Raw genomic sequence first — 19,055 nt, forward strand, 5'->3', positions numbered from 1 at the left:
CTGGGGTGATCCTGGTGAAGTTGCAGAGGTACCTGATAGTGTGCTCCTTATACCTCCCTCCAGATTGGGTTTTAGACTGATCTGATCTTGCTGACCTAATCTTTGAGCTACCGAGCCCATTCCTCTTCCTGAGCGACTTTGATGCCAATACCCTTTGTAGGATGTGAGTTGCTCTATGTATGACAGGAGTGGTATTCCTTTGAAGGCCCTGCTTACTCTTTTTTTGTTAAAGCATCCCAGATGATGGGTCTTCTACATATGGCAGTGCCCGTACTAAAGATTTTTCGAGCATAAACCTCTGTTCTAATTTCGTGTCTGTGATTTCAAAGCGACTTCCATGGTAGTGATCATTTCTCTCTTCTGGAGTCAGCGGGATCCTCCTTTCAGTTTGCTCTCGATGGTGGAAATTGGAGGCTGTGAACTGGTGGCTCTTTGATTGTCGGATATGGATCTCTTGTGTTCCTGTTGATTTTTAATGACATGGAGGGGATTCTGATCATTTCGTTAGTGTTGTCATGGGGTGACGGAGGCTACCATCCCACCTTCAGGTTGCTCTGGGTCCCGTCTGCTAGTCTCTTCGTGGAACAAGGGCCTCTGAACAATACTGTTGTATTTGTACAGCCTATCGTCACCTTAGGGATCACTATTTGTTGGCTAATAAGCTGATATACCAGTGGGTGTTGGCTATCAAAAGAATGGTGTTCTGGCAAAGTCTGTATACATCCCTGGTCTGATACGTTGAGAGGGTTACTCTAGCCTTCCTCCCAGAATAAGATCAGAAAGATATCTAGGAAGTACTCCGAGCCCATTGCCCATCTTTATTGTGGGTAGCACTGTGAGACTGCCTATTCCGGTTCCTCCAACAGTTTCTATCTAGCTGATCGTTCAAGGCCAGATTTGGTTCATACTCCTCACGGGACTTCGTCCAGGTGGATGGGGGCTTGGTAGGACAGCATCTCACGTTTTTATTGCTCTGTATCTGTAATCAGTGTTATATCTTATGGAGTCAAAACCACCTTGTATGTGGATGATCTTGCAGTGCTCTGCACTGCATCTACTCCTGTGGTGTCCTGTGACCTACTTTAGGTGGCAGTGGATAGCATCACAGAATGGACTGCAACTGTGCTAAAACATTCTACCCAGTCCCGGGTTCGGCAGCCTAATGCTGTCAGGTATGTAGTCCATTCATTCATTCGTACTTGCAACAGGCGTCAGTTCTGGGGATATTTGATAGGCTGCTGACATAGGCCTTTTAAATCTCATCGTCGATGCTTTGCTGGCACTAAACATTTTTAAGATGCTGACCCACCATCCTTTGGGGGATGAATCACTGAACCATACTTCACGTGTATGCATTTTTGTGCCATTCCAGGATGAAGTATATCTGTCAGATAGAAACCTAGGCCAACTCTTTCCTTCTGTACTTGCTAACTTAATTTTTTTTTACATATGGTTACGGCTTTCTACAGGTGCATTCCACATTCTTTCTGTTGAGAGCCTCTATTTGAGCCTGGCGAACTTCTTTGCACCTCTGAAGGTAGTAGCTAGGTCTGCTCTACCTGTTTTGGGTTCGATGCACACCTGGCGATTTGGCTTATGAAAATTAGACACTTGTGCATCATCTGGGTATCTTTATTGTAGGAGTTTCGCCATCCAGTGGCTTTATCAATGCAAGTTCAAGAACATAATTGGATGACAGTAGAACTATGCAAAAGATGAGGTAATGTCCCTCGGCCTAAGGGTTCATGTGAAGAGCACAGGCCAGAAGGCTGGCGCTTGTATACTGGCGTTAGGTGGTAAGGGACGGGTAGCAGACGAAGACATTGTCACTGGTAGGCGGGATTTCCCATTGGAAGTAGATCATACCCGATGGACTGGTTAATGGTGATGGTGGTAGTAGTAGTTAGTAGTAGTAGTGAAGAAGGTTGTGTGATGTCCCCTGCCTGTGCTCCAGTTTCTCCAGGACTACGGTGCTCTTCGCACCAACTCCAAGGCTGAGGGATTGATTACCTCATCCTTTGTATATAGTTCTATTGTCGTCCAGTTATGTCCTGGAACTTGTATTGATAAAGCCACTGGATGACGAAATGTCTACAATAAAGATACCCAGATGTTGTACAAGTGTCTAATTTTGATCTTGTTGTTATTGTATCTCATTCACATACAACTTACGCTGCGATCTTGGGAGCAAGAGAGAGAGAACGAGAGAAAGAACGAGAACGAACGAACGAACACCTTGCTCGTCGTGCGAGTCGCCTTATGTTTAGTGTTCAGATGTGGGCTTTTCTCCTATATTGTGGCCTCTTGTTTCTTCTGTCAGAGATTGGCCTCTTTGGACGTTACCCGACGCTTATCCTTGTTGACAGAGGATGGGGACCCCAGAGTAAAAATGGTATCAAATACTAACAGGTTGATGAGTTAGAAATACGTGCAGCTATTGAGAAACGTTGGGAAAAGCTTCAACAATAAAGATACCTAGTTATTGCATACGTGTCTTACTCGTCAAGTTGTTGGACGAATTTGGGAGGGAATGTGAAAGACTGCAAGTAAAAGTGAATATAAGACAGAGCAAGTGATGTGGGTAACAAAATATTTAGGTAATGAAAGATTAGATATTAGATTGGAACGGGGGAGTATTGAGGAAGTGAATGTGTTCAGATATTTGGCAGTGGACTTGTCGACGGACGGGTCTATGAAAGACAAGGTGAACTATATAGAATTGATGAGAAGAAAAAGGTGAGTGGTGTATTGAGGCATCTGTGGAAACAAAAGAACATTGTCCATGGGGGCAAAAAGGGGATGTATGAGAGTATAGTAATACCAACACTCTTGTATGGGCGTGAATGTCGCATCGAGGAGGAGGCTGGAGGAATTGATGTCGTGTCTGAAGGTAATGTGTATTGTGATTATGCTGAAATTTAGAAGTTTGGGGATTAAAATGTGATGATAGCCAGTATTGTAGAATATGATGATGGATAGCCAGAATTGTGTAAATTGATAGCCAGTATTGTGTAAATCGATAGCCAGTATTGTCAATTGATGATAGCCAGTATTGTGGAATATACCTTTGATATACCTTCAAGTTTCGAGTCTCACTACTCTCGGAGTCCGGCCTTAGGCCAGGCTCGTCTGGTGCTTGCCTGGTCAACCAGATTGTTGCTGCTGGAGGTCTGCTGCCCCACATATCCATCACAGCCTGGTTGATCTGGCACCTGGTGAAGATACTTGTCCAGTTTTCTCTTGAAGGCTTCTGCACTTGTTCCAGCAGTGTTTCTGATCTCTTCTGGGATGTTGAATAGTCTGGGACCCCGGATGTTGATACAGTGTTCCCTTATTGTCCCCACCGCACCCCTGCTCCTCACTGGGTTTATTTTGCACTTCCATATCTCTCACTCCAGTATGTTATGGCAGTGTGGAGATTTGGGACCAGGCCCTCGAGTACTTTCTAGTTATATATTATCATAAATATATATATCTCTCTCTCCGCTCCAGTGAGTACATGTTCAAGACGTTAAGGTGTTCCCAGTAATTTAAATGCTTTACTGGCTCAATGTGTGCCGTAAACGATCTCTGTTCCAGCTCTGATATTTCTCCTGCTTTGAACGGGGCCGTTAGCACCGAGTAATATTCTAAAGGAAGGAGCACTACCGATTTGAAGTGTGTTACCATTGGCATTATTTCCCTTGTTTTGAAAGTTCTCAATACCCTCTATCATCCTCCTGGCTGTCGTGATATTTGTCTTATTATGTTCTTTAAAGGAATATGATGATGGATAGCCAGTATTGTGGAATATGACGCTAGCCAGTATTGTGGAATATGATGATAGCCAGTATTGTGGAATATGATGATAGCCAGTATTGTGGAATATGATGATAGCCAGTATTGTGGAATATGACGATAGCCAGTATTGTGGAATATGATGATAGCCAGTATTGTGGAATATGACGATAGCCAGTATTGTGGAATATGATGATAGCCAGTATTGTGGAATATGATGATAGCCAGTATTGTGGAATATGATGATAGCCAGTATTGTGGAATATGACGATAGCCAGTATTGTGGAATATGACGATAGCCAGTATTGTGGAATATGACGATAGCCAGTATTGTGGAATATGACGATAGCCAGTATTGTGGAATATGATGATAGCCAGTATTGTGGAATATGATGATAGCCAGTATTGTGGAATATGATGATAGCCAGTATTGTGGAATATGATGATAGCCAGTATTGTGGAATATGACGATAGCCAGTATTGTGGAATATGATGATAGCCAGTATTGTGGAATATGACGATAGCCAGTATTGTGGAATATGATGATAGCCAGTATTGTGGAATATGATGATAGCCAGTATTGTGGAATATGATGATAGCCAGTATTGTGGAATATGACGATAGCCAGTATTGTGGAATATGATGATAGCCAGTATTGTGGAATATGATGATAGCCAGTATTGTGGAATATGATGATAGCCAGTATTGTGGAATATGACGATAGCCAGTATTGTGGAATATGATGATAGCCAGTATTGTGGAATATGATGATAGCCAGTATTGTGGAATATGATGATAGCCAGTATTGTGGAATATGACGATAGCCAGTATTGTGGAATATGATGATAGCCAGTATTGTGGAATATGATGATAGCCAGTATTGTGGAATATGATGATAGCCAGTATTGTGGAATATGACGATAACCAGTATTGTGGAATATGACGATAGCCAGTATTGTGGAATATGACGATAGCCAGTATTGTGGAATATGACGATAGCCAGTTGTGTGGAATATGATTGATAGCCAGTTGTGTGGAATATGATGATAGCCAGTTGTGTGGAATATGATGATAGCCAGTTGTGTGGAATATGATGATAGCCAGTTGTGTGGAATATGCTGATAGCCAGTTGTGTGGAATATGATGATAGCCAGTTGTGTGGAATATGATGATAGCCAGTTGTGTGGAATATGATGATAGCCAGTTGTGTGGAATATGATGATAGCCAGTTGTGTGGAATATGATTGATAGCCAGTTGTGTGGAATATGATGATAGCCAGTAGTATGGAATATGATGATAGCCAGTAGTATGGAATATGATGATAGCCAGTAGTATGGAATATGATGATAGCCAGTTGTGTGGAATATGATGATAGCCAGTAGTATGGAATATGATGATAGCCAGTTGTGTGGAATATGATGATAGCCAGTAGTATGGAATATGATGATAGCCAGTTGTGTGGAATATGATGATAGCCAGTAGTATGGAATATGATGATAGCCAGTAGTATGGAATATGATGATAGCCAGTAGTATGGAATATGATGATAGCCAGCTGTGTGGAATATGATGATAGCCAGTAGTATGGAATATGATGATAGCCAGTAGTATGGAATATGATGATAGCCAGTAGTATGGAATATGATAGCCAGTTGTGTGGAATATGATGATAGCCAGTAGTATGGAATATGATGATAGCCAGTTGTGTGGAATATGATGATAGCCAGTAGTATGGAATATGATGATAGCCAGTTGTGTGGAATATGATGATAGCCAGTTGTGTGGAATATGATGATAGCCAGTAGTATGGAATATGATAGCCAGTTGTGTGGAATATGATGATAGCCAGTAGTATGGAATATGATGATAGCCAGTTGTGTGGAATATGATGATAGCCAGTAGTATGGAATATGATGATAGCCAGTTGTGTGGAATATGATGATAGCCAGTTGTGTGCAATATGATGATAGCCAGTAGTATGGAATATGATGATAGCCAGTAGTATGGAATATGATGATAGCCAGTAGTATGAAATATGATGATAGCCAGTTGTGTGGAATATGATGATAGCCAGTTGTGTGGAATATGATGATAGCCAGTAGTATGGAATATGATGATAGCCAGTAGTGTGGAATATGATGATAGCCAGTAGTATGGAATATGATGATAGCCAGTAGTATGGAATATGATGATAGCCAGTAGTATGGAATATGATGATAGCCAGTAGTATGGAATATGATGATAGCCAGTTGTGTGGAATATGATGATAGCCAGTTGTGTGGAATATGATGATAGCCAGTAGTATGGAATATGATGATAGCCAGTTGTGTGGAATATGATGATAGCCAGTAGTATGGAATATGATGATAGCCAGTTGTGTGGAATATGATGATAGCCAGTAGTGTGGAATATGATGATAGCCAGTAGTATGGAATATGATGATAGCCAGTTGTGTGGAATATGATGATAGCCAGTAGTATGGAATATGATGATAGCCAGTTGTGTGGAATATGATGATAGCCAGTAGTATGGAATATGATGATAGCCAGTTGTGTGGAATATGATGATAGCCAGTAGTATGGAATATGATGATAGCCAGTAGTATGGAATATGATGATAGCCAGTAGTATGGAATATGATGATAGCCAGTAGTATGGAATATGATGATAGCCAGTAGTATGGAATATGATGATAGCCAGTAGTATGGAATATGATGATAGCCAGTAGTATGGAATATGATGATAGCCAGTAGTATGGAATATGATGATAGCCAGTTGTGTGGAATATGATGATAGCCAGTAGTATGGAATATGATGATAGCCAGTTGTGTGGAATATGATGATAGCCAGTAGTGTGGAATATGATGATAGCCAGTTGTGTGGAATATGATGATAGCCAGTTGTGTGGAATATGATGATAGCCAGTAGTATGGAATATGATGATAGCCAGTAGTATGGAATATGATGATAGCCAGTTGTGTGGAATATGATGATAGCCAGTAGTATGGAATATGATGATAGCCAGTAGTATGGAATATGATGATAGCCAGTTGTGTGGAATATGATAACCAGTATTAAAAGCGTAGTGTTTGCAGAACTGTAAATTGTAGGTGTAAAACAATGCGTCTATATATATATTTAAATGCCAGAGTATTAAGCCCAGTGTTTTAAGGTATGTTTTGTTTAAAGTCGCGATGTACTTGGTCATACAAATCATGATCTTCAGTCACCGCATGAGAATATTAGCAGGCGGGATGTAAAGTTATTTAAATGACTCTAGGGCTATCTTGACCGTACATTACGTGACCTTCGTGGTGATCTTCGTGGAATGTTATGTAAGTGTATGTAAAGCAGTAAGGAGAGTACATAGGGGCCCAGGCGAGGTGTAGGTGACCTCGAGGACAGTGAAGGGACAGCACCTCTTCTTTTGGTGAGTCCTGGCTCAAGAACGTTGTAGATGTACAGTAGACGGTGCCACAGGTGTCTCTTGAGGTCGAGCGCCTTGGTGGTGTGGTTCTCAAGTAAGGTTCTGAGGGCCACGTGAGCTGCCTTGACCCACACGTAGTGGTGTGGGTGGAATACTTCCTCTACCTTGTCCATGATGTTTCTGACAGCATAGGGGCTGGTGTGCAGGAAGGTGTCGTCACTATCAAAGTGTTCAAGCCACTGTTCCACCTCCAGCTGGACTTGTTGCTGTGTCTGCTGTGTCCCACACAAGGGACACTCCCACGTCACCTCTCCCAGCCAGTTCCTGGGTTCTAGGAACTGTTGGTCACACAATTCACACTTGGGAGAAGAGTAGTGTAGACCCAGTTCGGTAGGATCCCTACAACGAACACAGTCACAGCTAAAGAAATGGGTGCTTGTGGTGTAGGCGCGTCGCTCCCACAGTGGCTCAAGTGTGTCAGTGTAAGTAATATAGAGCTGGTCTCCAGGCTGTAGGTCCACCGCTGCCCTCACGAACATGCTGCCCTTACAGTCAGAGGATACTGCGACGGTGGGGCGGCAGGAGTGGTTCATGCGCCCCAGCAGTGGGTAGACACCCCGGAGACTAATTCCTGATGGACTCCGCCACTCGAAGCAGTTAGTAATAATGGCACCACGAGCGTGATGAATGTCCTCTAAGGTGTAGTCTACTTTAAGTATTTCCTTGATGTAGCGTACAGTTGCCATGTGGTGTTGCTCCTTTTCCTCCATGCGACGCTCGGCGTGGCTAGCCATGTCCAAGAAGCGGTGCCACGCTAGGGGATTTCTGTCACGGAGGAGGAGGCACCGAAGAACAAGAATGATGTCATACCGCGGGGTACTGCCTGTAACTTTTGGCTGTCCGATCCTGCTGGTGTCGGCGGCCAGGACAGGACACTCTGCCTGATGAAGACTGCTGGAGGCGCATGCGGCGGAGCACAGTGGCCACCAGCACACAGGGCAGCGGGGAAACTCTGTGCCAAGAATGGCCTCATGGCAGCCAAGACAGATTAGCGAGGAGGTGGCTCGTGGCCCCATAGCGACTGGACTCTCCCTCAACAACAAGTTTCCTGCTCTTGCTTCACGACTCGTCACCAGATACCTGAAGAAGAGTCGTCACTGCCTTAATACCCACATGAACGTCTGCAAGGATCATTATTATATATACTCAAAGCGCTAAACCCATATGACTAATCCCCGTCAAGGAAGGTTCCTTGATGTTGGTGAGGGGCTCTTGATTTAGGGAATTGGATCTGTGCTTCAGTTCCCTGAATTAAGCCTGAATACCTTCCACATCCCCCCCCCCCCAGGCGCTGTATAATCCTCCGGGTTTAGCGCTTCCCCCTTGATTATAATAATATTCAGCAAAGGTAGCAGTGGATTGTTTATTCACGAAGTTCTAAACCTGTAAGAGTCCATGCAGTGCCGACATAACGAGACGTGTATATACCCTCTGCTTTGTCTAGTCGGTTATGTAAATCTGGTTGTAATAAGTCTTAAAACATACTGCTGAAAATATATATACGCGACGGTCTGGAGTTTTGAGACTCTCTGACTGCGGGTTCAAATCCCGCCCGTGGTATGGTTTATATATACGACTTGTGAACTAAAAAGGCAAAAGAAATACATTGCTGTTATGAAACAAAGCAACCGAATTTCGTTAAAATTAACATTAATTTTAATCCCTATTCAGTGTATTTTAGGCATAATGAAATGCAGTTTGCTACTTTCGTGACGGCCAGACAGATTTTCAGAGTTATTACAACAGTTAATTTACACTCGACCAGCTGGGTAAAAGGAACATCCCTTTAAAAGCTTAGATCACAAGCTCTACCTAAAGAGCACGACATAAATATATCACGGTACGGGTGGGGATTGAACTCGCGGCAAGTAAGCTATAAAACTCTAAGCCATTGGGCCAGCTGGCTACAGTAAGATCCATCCAGCTAGGTATATAATTTTACACCATAGGAAGGTTAACACAGGCCCCAATGTGATTACATATGCAAGTTTTTACATATCTTCCGCCAGCGTGGCAACGCTGTGAAAACTTGCATTTGTGGTCACAGTGGGGCCTGTGCTAACCTTCCTATTATGTATAAATATGCCAGTTGGATGAATCTTATTGTAGCCAGCTGGTCCATTGGCTTACGCGCTGGCCTGGAGTTTTACGACACTTGCCGTGAGTTCAAGTCCCACCCTTACCGTGGTTTATTTGCAATAGCGTTGTTACGATTTCGTGAGACATATACATGACTCTTAAGCCAGCAGCTCCTACCTGCCTGCCATAGAGTCTGTGTGCTCGACGACGAGACAGCTGTGGTGGTGGTCGTCGTTCCTGGGTTGTTGGCACTGGTGGTGGTCGTTGCTGCAATACTCATTCTGGCGACCATCGTTGCAACAGATCGTCGTTTTTGACTCTTCAACACACTCGCACAGTCTCTCCATACTCATGATGTAGGCAGGAAAATTATCCCTAGTTTTTAACAAAAAAAAAAATCGGTTACCGTGACACATTACGTAAATATTACACATTGACAGAGCACACACACACCTTTTGTATAAATGTGCAAAACAAGATATTGTGATCCCCGAGTTTCCTCAGCGTATTTTAGTGCACATCAGTCTGTGTCGGGGAAAGTCCAAGAGTGAGGAGCCAGTATACCTGGTAAAGTGTGTGGTAGTTATTATTGAAAGAATTAAGAGTAGATGGAGAGTAGAGTCAGAGATGAACAGTGAGGCTCTAGGAAGGGTAGGGGGTGTGTAGAACAAGTGTTTACAGTGAAGCATATAGATGAACAGTATCTAGATGAGAGTAAAGAGGTTTTCGTTACAGTTATGGTTTTGGAGAAAACGTATGATAGGGTGGATAGGGTAGCAATGTGGCAGATGTTGCAAATGCATGGAATAGGTGATAGGATGCTGAAAGCAATTAAGAGTTTTTATGAGGATAGTGAGGCTCAGGTTAGAGTATGTAGGAGAGAGGGAGATTATTTCCCAGTAAAAGTAGGCCTTAGATAGGGATGCATGATGTCACCATGGTTGCTCAGTATATTTTTAGACGGGGGTTGTAAAAGATGTGAATGCTCGGGTGTTGGCAAGAGGTGCAGGATTAAAAGAGAGAGAATCTAACACAGAGTGGGAGATATCATAGTTACTTAATTTCTGATGACACTGCTCTTGGGAGATTCTGAAGAGAAGTTGCAGAGGTTGGTGACCGTGTTTGAAAGGGAATGCCAAAGAAGGAAATTAAATGAATATAGGACAAAGCAAGGTGATGAGAAAAAATTGGGTAATGAAAGATTGGATATTAGTGGAGGGAGGGAATATGGAGGTATTTGGGAGTAATAATACTAATAAACATATTATTATTATTTATTATTATTATTATTAGGTTTATTTCTACAAGTACATGTACAGGGTATACAGGCCTAGCTGGCATCAATGACATACAGAAAGCCGCTTATTATCCTGAGCATTTCGGACAAATTATGTCAGTTTTGTCCCAGGATGCGACCCATACTAGTCGACTAACACCCAGGTACCCATTTTATACTGATGGGTGAAGAGAGACAGTAGGTGTCTTACGGAAATACGTCCCTAATGTTTCCCAGCCGTACCGAAGATTCGAACTGCGGACCTTGGTGTGCGAGCTGGGTGCGCCAGCGATCGAGCAGCAGATGGGTCTGTGAGACACGAAGTGAATCATTAAACTGATGAGGGGGGAAAAGGTGAGGGGTGCACTGAGGAGTCTGTGGAGACAAAGAATGTTATCCATGGAAGCATATGGAAATGTATGAGAGCATAGTTATACTAATACTCTTATATGAGTGTGTAGCATGGGTGGTGAAGGTTGCAACAAGAAGGCTGGAAACAGTGGAGGTGTCGTGTCTGAGGGCAATGTTTGATGTAAATATTATGCAGAGAATCCATAACTTGGAGATTAGGAGGTTGCTAGGTTTCCAGAGGCCAGAGGAGTTGTTGAGTTTAGAAATAATGACTTGAAGGCCATATAAATCTGTAATGGAAGGAAGGCGAGGTAGGGGTCGTCCGAGGAAAGGTGGGGAGGGAGGGTGTAAAGGAGGTTTTGTGTGTGAAGGGCTTGGAATTCCAGCAGGCATGCGTGAGTGCGGTGTGTTAGCGAGTGGAAACGAATGGCTTTTGTGACTTGACGTACTGTTGTAGTATGAGCAAAGTAACATTTATGAAGGGATTCAGGGAAACCGGTCAGCTGGAGGTGGCAAGTACAGTGTCTGCACTCTGAAAGTGTGTTGTGTTGTGTATTCAGAGAGGCTCTTCTGAATACCACTATTGTAACGCTTGGTTATTTTAATTACTGTTACCTTCCTGTTAGCTTGAATCAGTCTGGCCATTCTCTTCTGACCTCCCTCGTTAATAAGGTGTTTGTCCCGGCAGAACTGCCGATCACTGGATGGTTCGTGATTTTTGACCATTTTCTGTAAACTCTAGGGATTGGTGTGCATGGAAATCAGTCAGTCAGCAGTTTCTAAAATACACCAACAATCATTTCTTCCCCAATCTGATGTTTGGTATGAGGAACAGCAGAACCCCTTGACCATGTCTGCATGCTTCTAGACATTGAGGTGCTGCTAAGTAACTGATTAGATATTTGCACTAATGAGCAGGTGTACAGGTGTGCCTAATAAAGTGGCCACTGAGTGTGTATGCGTAAGTGGGGGTGAAGGCGAAAATACCCATTACTGGTGCGTAAATTTAGATCCTAAGCACTTGACACACGACAGCAATAGCCTTAGAGAATAAAAATAACCGGACACAAAAAAGATTATGCATGCAACCCTGCGTATGAGCAGAAAGTATACAAGAAATGGATGAGCGAGCTGCACTTATATTTAAGTCCAATACAGAAAAAAAAAATTACACGAATATAAGTCAAGCTGTTACAAAGATTTTTTAGGTTTGTCAGGAAACAGGACAAGATTTTCCTGACGCAGATTTTAGTCATGATACGCAGCTGGAGCTTTTGGTCATCTGGTCGAGGCCTTCCACTGGCTTACCAGTCCACCCCTTTAAAAAAAATTTCTTAGCAATTAGTATTTAATATTCTTGTATGAATGGCTTACCAGATTAAACAAAGTATGTGAATATTTGTTAGGTGGTTCAGAGAATCATAAGGAAAATAGGAATTCAAATTGGATGTAAAAAAAAATTGCCAGAATGAGAAACATCGCAGAGACTAATGGATAGAAGACGGAAACATCGCACAGAGACTAATGGATAAAAGACGGAAACATCGCACAGAGACTAATGGATAAAAGACGGAAACATCGCACAGAGACTAATGGATAAAAGACGGAAACATCGCACAGAGACTAATGGATAAAAGACGGAAACATCGCACAGAGACTAATGGATAAAAGACGGAAACATCGCACAGAGACTAATGGATAAAAGACGGAAGTTGGAACATGTATACCACAGAACCACATGAGATATATTGTAATCTTGTACTATAATTAAAATTTTTAAAGGGATGTACCGGTAAGCCAGTTGAAGGACTCGGTCAGATGACCGAAAGCTCCAGCTGCGGGTCAACATATGGCTAAGACCCGCGTTAGGAAACACTTGTCTTGTTTCCTGACAAACCTTACCTAACCTGACACCACATAAGTGGAACAACTGTGGTTCAGTAGCTGTCAGATTTATGGAGGATACACCCTGTAACTCCTACACCCAGACCCTGTAACTCCTACACCCAGACCCTGTAACTCCTACACCCAGGCCCTGTAACTCCTACACCCAGACCCTGTAACTCCTGCACCCAGACCCTGTAACTCCTGCACCCAGACCCTGTAACTCCTGCACCCAGACCCTGTAACTCCTACACCCAGACCCTGTAACTCCTACACCCAGACCCTGTAACTCCTACACCCAGACCCTGTAACTCCTGCACCCAGACCCTGTAACTCCTGCCCAGACCCTGTAACTCCTGCACCCAGACCCTGTAACTCCTACACCCAGACCCTGTAACTCCTACACCCAGACCCTGTAACTCCTGCACCCAGACCCTGTAACTCCTACACCCAGACCCTGTAACTCCTACACCCAGACCCTGTAACTCCTACACCCAGACCCTGTAACTCCTACACCCAGACCCTGTAACTCCTACACCCAGACCCTGTAACCCCTACACCCAGACTCTGTAACCCCTACACCCAGACCCTGTAACCCCTACACCCAGACCCTGTGCATTTATTGCACTAACAGCGCCTGGAGTTTACCTGGAGAGGGTTTCGGGGGTCAACGCCCCTGCGGCCCGGCATGAGACCAGGCCTCATTGTGGATCAGGGTCTGATCAACCAGGCTGTTACTGCTGGCCGCACGCAAGCTGACGTACGAACCACAGCCCGGTTGGTCAGGTACTGACTTTAGGTGCCTGTCCAGTGCCTTCTTGAAGACAGCCAATGGTCTATTGGTAATCCCCCTTATGTATGCTGGGAGGCAATTGAACAGTCTTGGGCCCCGGACACTTATTGTGTTGTCTCTTGTACTCGTGGCGCCTCTGCTTTTCATCGGGGAAATGTTGCATCTCCTGCAGAGTCTTTTGCTTTCATGTGGAGTGATTTTCGTGTGCAGGTTTGGTACCAATCCCTCCAGGACCTTCCAAGTGTATATTATCATATATCTCTCTCTCCTGCGTTCAAAGGAATACATATCAAGGGCCTTCAACCGTTCCCAGTAGTTTAGGTGCCTTGTCGCACTTGTGTGTGCCGTGAATGTTCTTTGTACACTCTCCAGGTCTGGAGGAGAGATTATCTCTACCACCATCACTACCATCCTCTACCACAATCTACTAAATATCTTGGCAATTTTTTGCCTATACAGTGTAACCACTGTACAGGTGGGGTTAGAACCCCTGACAAGCGAGTCGTAAAACTCACAGGCCAGAGCGTAAACCACTGGATCAGCTCGCTACAATGAGACTCATCCAAATAGATATGTTTATAGACTATAGGGAGGATAACATGGGTCACCACTGTCCAAGTCGAACCGAAGCGTCGTCGTAACCCACCGTCTTTCCTGTGTGACAGTTATTTGTGTATTGTTCCTGTCATGGTGTTGTGCCATATCGTTCATTATTATAACCATAGTTTTAAAGTGCTAACTATACTTTTGAAATATATAAAAAGCCAGTTTTTAATATTTAGTTTTTGTTATATTCTGTTTTCATGTCTAAACTTCTGATTTTTTTTTTCCCCAACTGAAATTATCATGGTTCATACATATCTGCCAGAAGACAACTGGGGGTCTATAGCAAAAATATTTCAAATTACCATCAACGTAGTCCACCAACAATGTCAAGTTTGGTGCAGGTGTGGCGCATCAGGAGCACAACCTTGAAGGTGATCACACTAACTGTGCTGAAGTTGTATATGAATAAAAATAGGTATTCTAAAATTGACAGGCTGGTGTGTTAACTATTTGCTTGCAGTCGTGTTATTACGATTTAGTGAGTTATTAATGAAAATCTTGGAGAAAGATGATGATGATTAATAGGTGGCGACTGTAGAACTTCTCGTGCTGTCGCTGTCAACAAGAGACATCAACGACGACACTATATGTATTGTGAAGTCGGCCATTCACGGTGCGTTCTCTCTCTCTCTCTCTCTCTCTCTCTCTCTCTCTCTCTCTCTCTCTCTCTCTCTCTCTCTCTCTCTCTCTCTCTTTTTTTTTTTTTTTTTTTTTTTTTTTTTTTTTTTTTTTTTTTACATGGTTTGACAAGGTTAAGGATCCCTAGCTTTATTGACAAGCTATTTACAGGTTAAGGATCCCTAGCTTTATTGACAAGCTATTTACAGGTTAAGGATTCCTAACTTTATTGACAAGCTAAGAGCTGTTACCTACATCAGCTCATTTGAAAGCATTTTTATTGTTATGAGACATACAAGTAGGGAACAGGATGAAGTTGGAGCCATCTGTGGGCCAGCATTTTCATTTGATCAACTGACGTTATCTCGTTGACATCATTATGCTGAACGAATGTGTTCCATACTCGAGTCATCCTGGGTATGTATGATCTCAGATGGAGTGATGTTCTGGAGAAGGGTACAGCCAGAGTGAAGTTGCTGCTTTCTGCCCGTCTTGTGGCATAAAAGCTTGTTTCGCGCTGTCCTCGAAGTGGATCCAAGTGTGGTATTTTGACAATATTGGCCTTGTACATAACAGTAAGGCCACCCACATCCCTCCTATGTTGAAGGCTCTGCTGAAATGACAGATCCATCCAGGATGGGTCCAGGCGAGAGATGAGACGTCTTGCTCTGTTCTCTACTCTGTCAAGCAGTCGCAGATGAGAGGGGGGACAGGCAAACCAAGAAAGTGGAGCATACTCAAGGTGTGAGCGTACTTGTGCCTCGTACAGTATCTTGCAACCCCTACTGTCAAGCAGATGCGAGATACGGCGAAGTGCTGTAAGCTTCCTGGCTGCCTTGTTTGCAAGATTTACAACATGGTTCTTCATGGTTAGTTTGGAGTCAAATTTCACCCCAAGGATATCAACTTCTTCTCCAGGTGCCAACATCCTCCCATTCATCCTTACTACTGCACCAGCATTACCATCATGGTGCCTAGAGACGATCATCATTTGCGTTTTCTCAGGTGCAAATGTTACTTGCCATCTATTTCCCCAAGCTGATATAGCTCTCAGCTGGTGATTGATGTAGCTTAGAGCAGCTGGCATTTCTTCTCTTGGATAAGTGAATGTCAGTGTACAGTCGTCTGCATATGCATGTGATTCTGGGATGAGATGAAGAAGGTCGTTGAAGTAGACATTCCATAACAGTGGACCCAGCACACTTCCTTGTGGAACGCTTGCCCCAATAGGATGTCTTGCTGATTCCGTTCCATTGAGGACTACACTTAGAGATCTACCATGAAGGTAATCACTGAGGAGACATAGCGTAGAGCCTGCAATTCCCAGTGCTTGAAGTTTTGCTAAGAGGCCCTGGTGCCACACCCGGTCGAAAGCGCCAGCAATGTCTCTCTCTCTCTCTCTCTCTCTCTCTCTCTCTCTCTCTCTCTCTCTCTCTCTCTCTCTCTCTCTCTCTCTCTCTCTCTTCCTCTCTCTCTCCTCATCTCTCTCTCTCTCTCTCTCTCTCTCTCTCTCTCTCTCTCTCTCTCTTTCCTTATATTTCTCTATTTCACTGACACTGAGACTCGTAAGATCCTGGTGCCTAGTTACTGCTAAGTGAACGGGTAACAGGTATGAGAAGGCTCGTCCGACCTGGGAATTGAGCTAAATTCAACTTGAGCTAAACCCTGCATCATAAGCAACTGGTGCACACCCTTGTCATATTTACATGGGTATTATTTGTTAGTAAAAGCGTAAACACCACTGATTCATTGTTTGGCAGCTTGTTGCATTCCGTGCTCCCCCCCCCCCCTAAACAAACAACAACAACCACCACCACCTGTCGCCACTACCACCTCAACAAGGACGAATTCACGATCCTATACACGACATATTTCAGGCCTATTTGCGACGTGGCTTGTCTCGGGGTTGAAGAGGATGAGCTGTATATGTACACAATACTGAGAGGGTAGACATAGCGAGCCTGAGACATTTCTCAGGTACACGAGGGCTCAGCTAAAAGTTAAAAACACAGAGGAGCAACATTGGTTGTCAGGAAATACTTCTTTATCTTTAGAATGGTCAGGAAGTGGAACGATCTAGACAGCGAAACAGTAAGTTTAGTTAAGTTTAATATGTTTATTATGCACCCCATACCCATCCTGTGGGCGGTAGTCAAAAGATTACAGAGGTACATAATTGGTCCAGGGACTGGACTCCAAAGTTTTGATAGCTGAGCAAGTTACAAAGGTAATCAGTAGATGCGGGATCCACACTGTTTTATGATAAAGTATGATAGGGCTCACTCAACCAAGACTGTGGTAACCCAGTAACAGTCAGGAACTGAGAGCTAGCTCTGTCTCTCTCTGTCTCTCTGTTTGTCTGTCTATCTCTGTGTCTGTCTGTGTCTGTCTCTCTGTCTCTGTCTGTCTCTCTCTCTGTCTGTCTGTCTGTCTGTCTGTCTGTCTGTCTCTCTCTCTCTCTCTCTCTCTCTCTCTCACACACACACTACACACACACTACACACACACACACACACACACACACAAGGCCTTTGACACAGTTCCTCACAAGAGATTAGTGCAGAAGCTAGAGCATCAGGCGCATATAACAGGAAGGGCACTGCAATGGATCAGAGAATACCTGACAGGGAGGCAACAACGAGTCATGGTACGTAATGATGTATCACAGTGGGCACCTGTGACGAGCAGAGGTCCCACAGGGGTCAGGTCCTAGGACCAGTGCTATTTTTTGGTATATGAACGACATGACGGAAGGGTTAGACTCAGAAGTGTCCCTGTTTGCAGATGATGTGAAGTTAATGAGGAGAATTAAATCTGATGAGGACCAGGCAGGACTTCAAAGAGACCTGGACAGACTGGACACCTGGTCCAGCAAATGGCTTCTTCGAATTTAATCCTGCCAAATGCAAAGTCATGAAGATAGGGGAAGGGCACAGAAGACCACAGACAGAGTATAGGCTAGGTGGCCAAAGACTGCAAACCTCACTCAAGGAGAAAGATCTTGGGGTGAGTATAACACCGAGCATGTCTCCGGAAGCACACATCAATCAGATAACTGCTGCAGCATATGGGCGCCTGGCAAACCTGAGAACAGCATTCCGACACCTTAGTAAGGAATCATTCAAGACACTGTACACCGTGTATGTCAGGCCCATACTGGAGTATGCAGCACCTGTTTGGAACCCGCACTTGATAAAGCACGTCAAGAAACTAGAGAAAGTACAAAGGTTTGCAACAAGGTTAGTTCCAGAGCTAAGGGGAATGTCCTATGAAGAAAGATTAAGGGAAATCGGCCTGACGACACTGGAGGACAGGAGGGTCAGGGGAGACATGATAACGACATATAAAATACTGCGTGGAATAGACAAGGTGGACAAGGACAGGATGTTCCAGGGAGGGGACACAGAAACAAGAGGCCACAATTGGAAGTTGAAGACACAAATGAGTCAGAGAGATAGTAGGAAGTATTTCTTCAGTCATAGAGTTGTAAGGCAGTGGAATAGCCTAGAAAATGACGTAGTGGAGGCAGGAACCATACACAGTTTTAAGACGAGGTTTGATAAAGCTCATGGAGCGGGGAGAGAGAGGGTCTAGTAGCAACCGGTGAAGAGGCGGGGCCAGGAGCTAGGACTCGACCCCTGCAACCACAAATAGGTGAGTACAAATAGGTGAGTACACACACACTACACACACACACTACACACACACACTACACACACACACTACACACATACACTACACACATACACTACACACACTACACAGGGCCAGGAGCTATGAATCGACTCCTGCAACCACAATTAGGTGAGTACACCCCCATCAACTAACCACTCATTAACGATAGTCAGTATATTACAGATTATATACCAGCATAACACAGACTAGTTCTACCTTAGTAATACAGAAGTGTAGACGGAGAAGACAGCAGGTGTAGGACAGCAGTGTGTCGACACCTGGCACCAGCACTCCTCTCTCACATACTGCTAGACTTGAAGACCCGCCCAAATACCTTCCCTCCTCCTGCCTATACACCCACCCACTGGGAGGAACGCTAACCCACCCACCCACCCACCCACCCACCCACCCACCCGGACGACACACCCCCACACCACCCACCCCTCTTTAATTAACCAACCTTTATTTCTTTAAAGCGGAGTACAGTATATGACAGTTAAGGAGATTGAC

General features: G+C 44.0%; 2 protein-coding genes across 4 annotated transcripts in view; one reads left to right on the forward strand and one right to left on the reverse strand.

Annotated features, from left to right (window-relative positions):
• Positions 1 to 18,874, reverse strand: part of LOC128702605 (SET domain-containing protein SmydA-8) — a 29,643-nt gene extending 10,769 nt beyond the window's left edge. For all 3 annotated transcript variants that reach the window (XR_011394207.1, XM_070101819.1, XM_070101818.1), the window contains exons 1-3: positions 18,762 to 18,874; positions 9,520 to 9,717; positions 7,196 to 8,343 (exon numbers count right to left, since the gene is read on the reverse strand). Coding sequence is in view for 2 of the 3 variants with exons in the window: in XM_070101819.1 (XP_069957920.1) it covers positions 7,196 to 8,343; positions 9,520 to 9,695 (1,324 nt within the window). In the remaining variant the exon portion in view is untranslated. The remainder of the gene's footprint in view (positions 1 to 7,195; positions 8,344 to 9,519; positions 9,718 to 18,761) is intronic.
• Positions 1 to 19,055, forward strand: part of LOC128702598 (organic solute transporter subunit alpha) — a 349,376-nt gene that overhangs the window by 65,351 nt on the left and 264,970 nt on the right. The window lies entirely within an intron of this gene.

The sequence above is a fragment of the Cherax quadricarinatus genome, chromosome 79 (genome assembly GCF_038502225.1).
Source record: "Cherax quadricarinatus isolate ZL_2023a chromosome 79, ASM3850222v1, whole genome shotgun sequence".
Lineage (NCBI taxonomy): Eukaryota > Metazoa > Arthropoda > Malacostraca > Decapoda > Parastacidae > Cherax > Cherax quadricarinatus.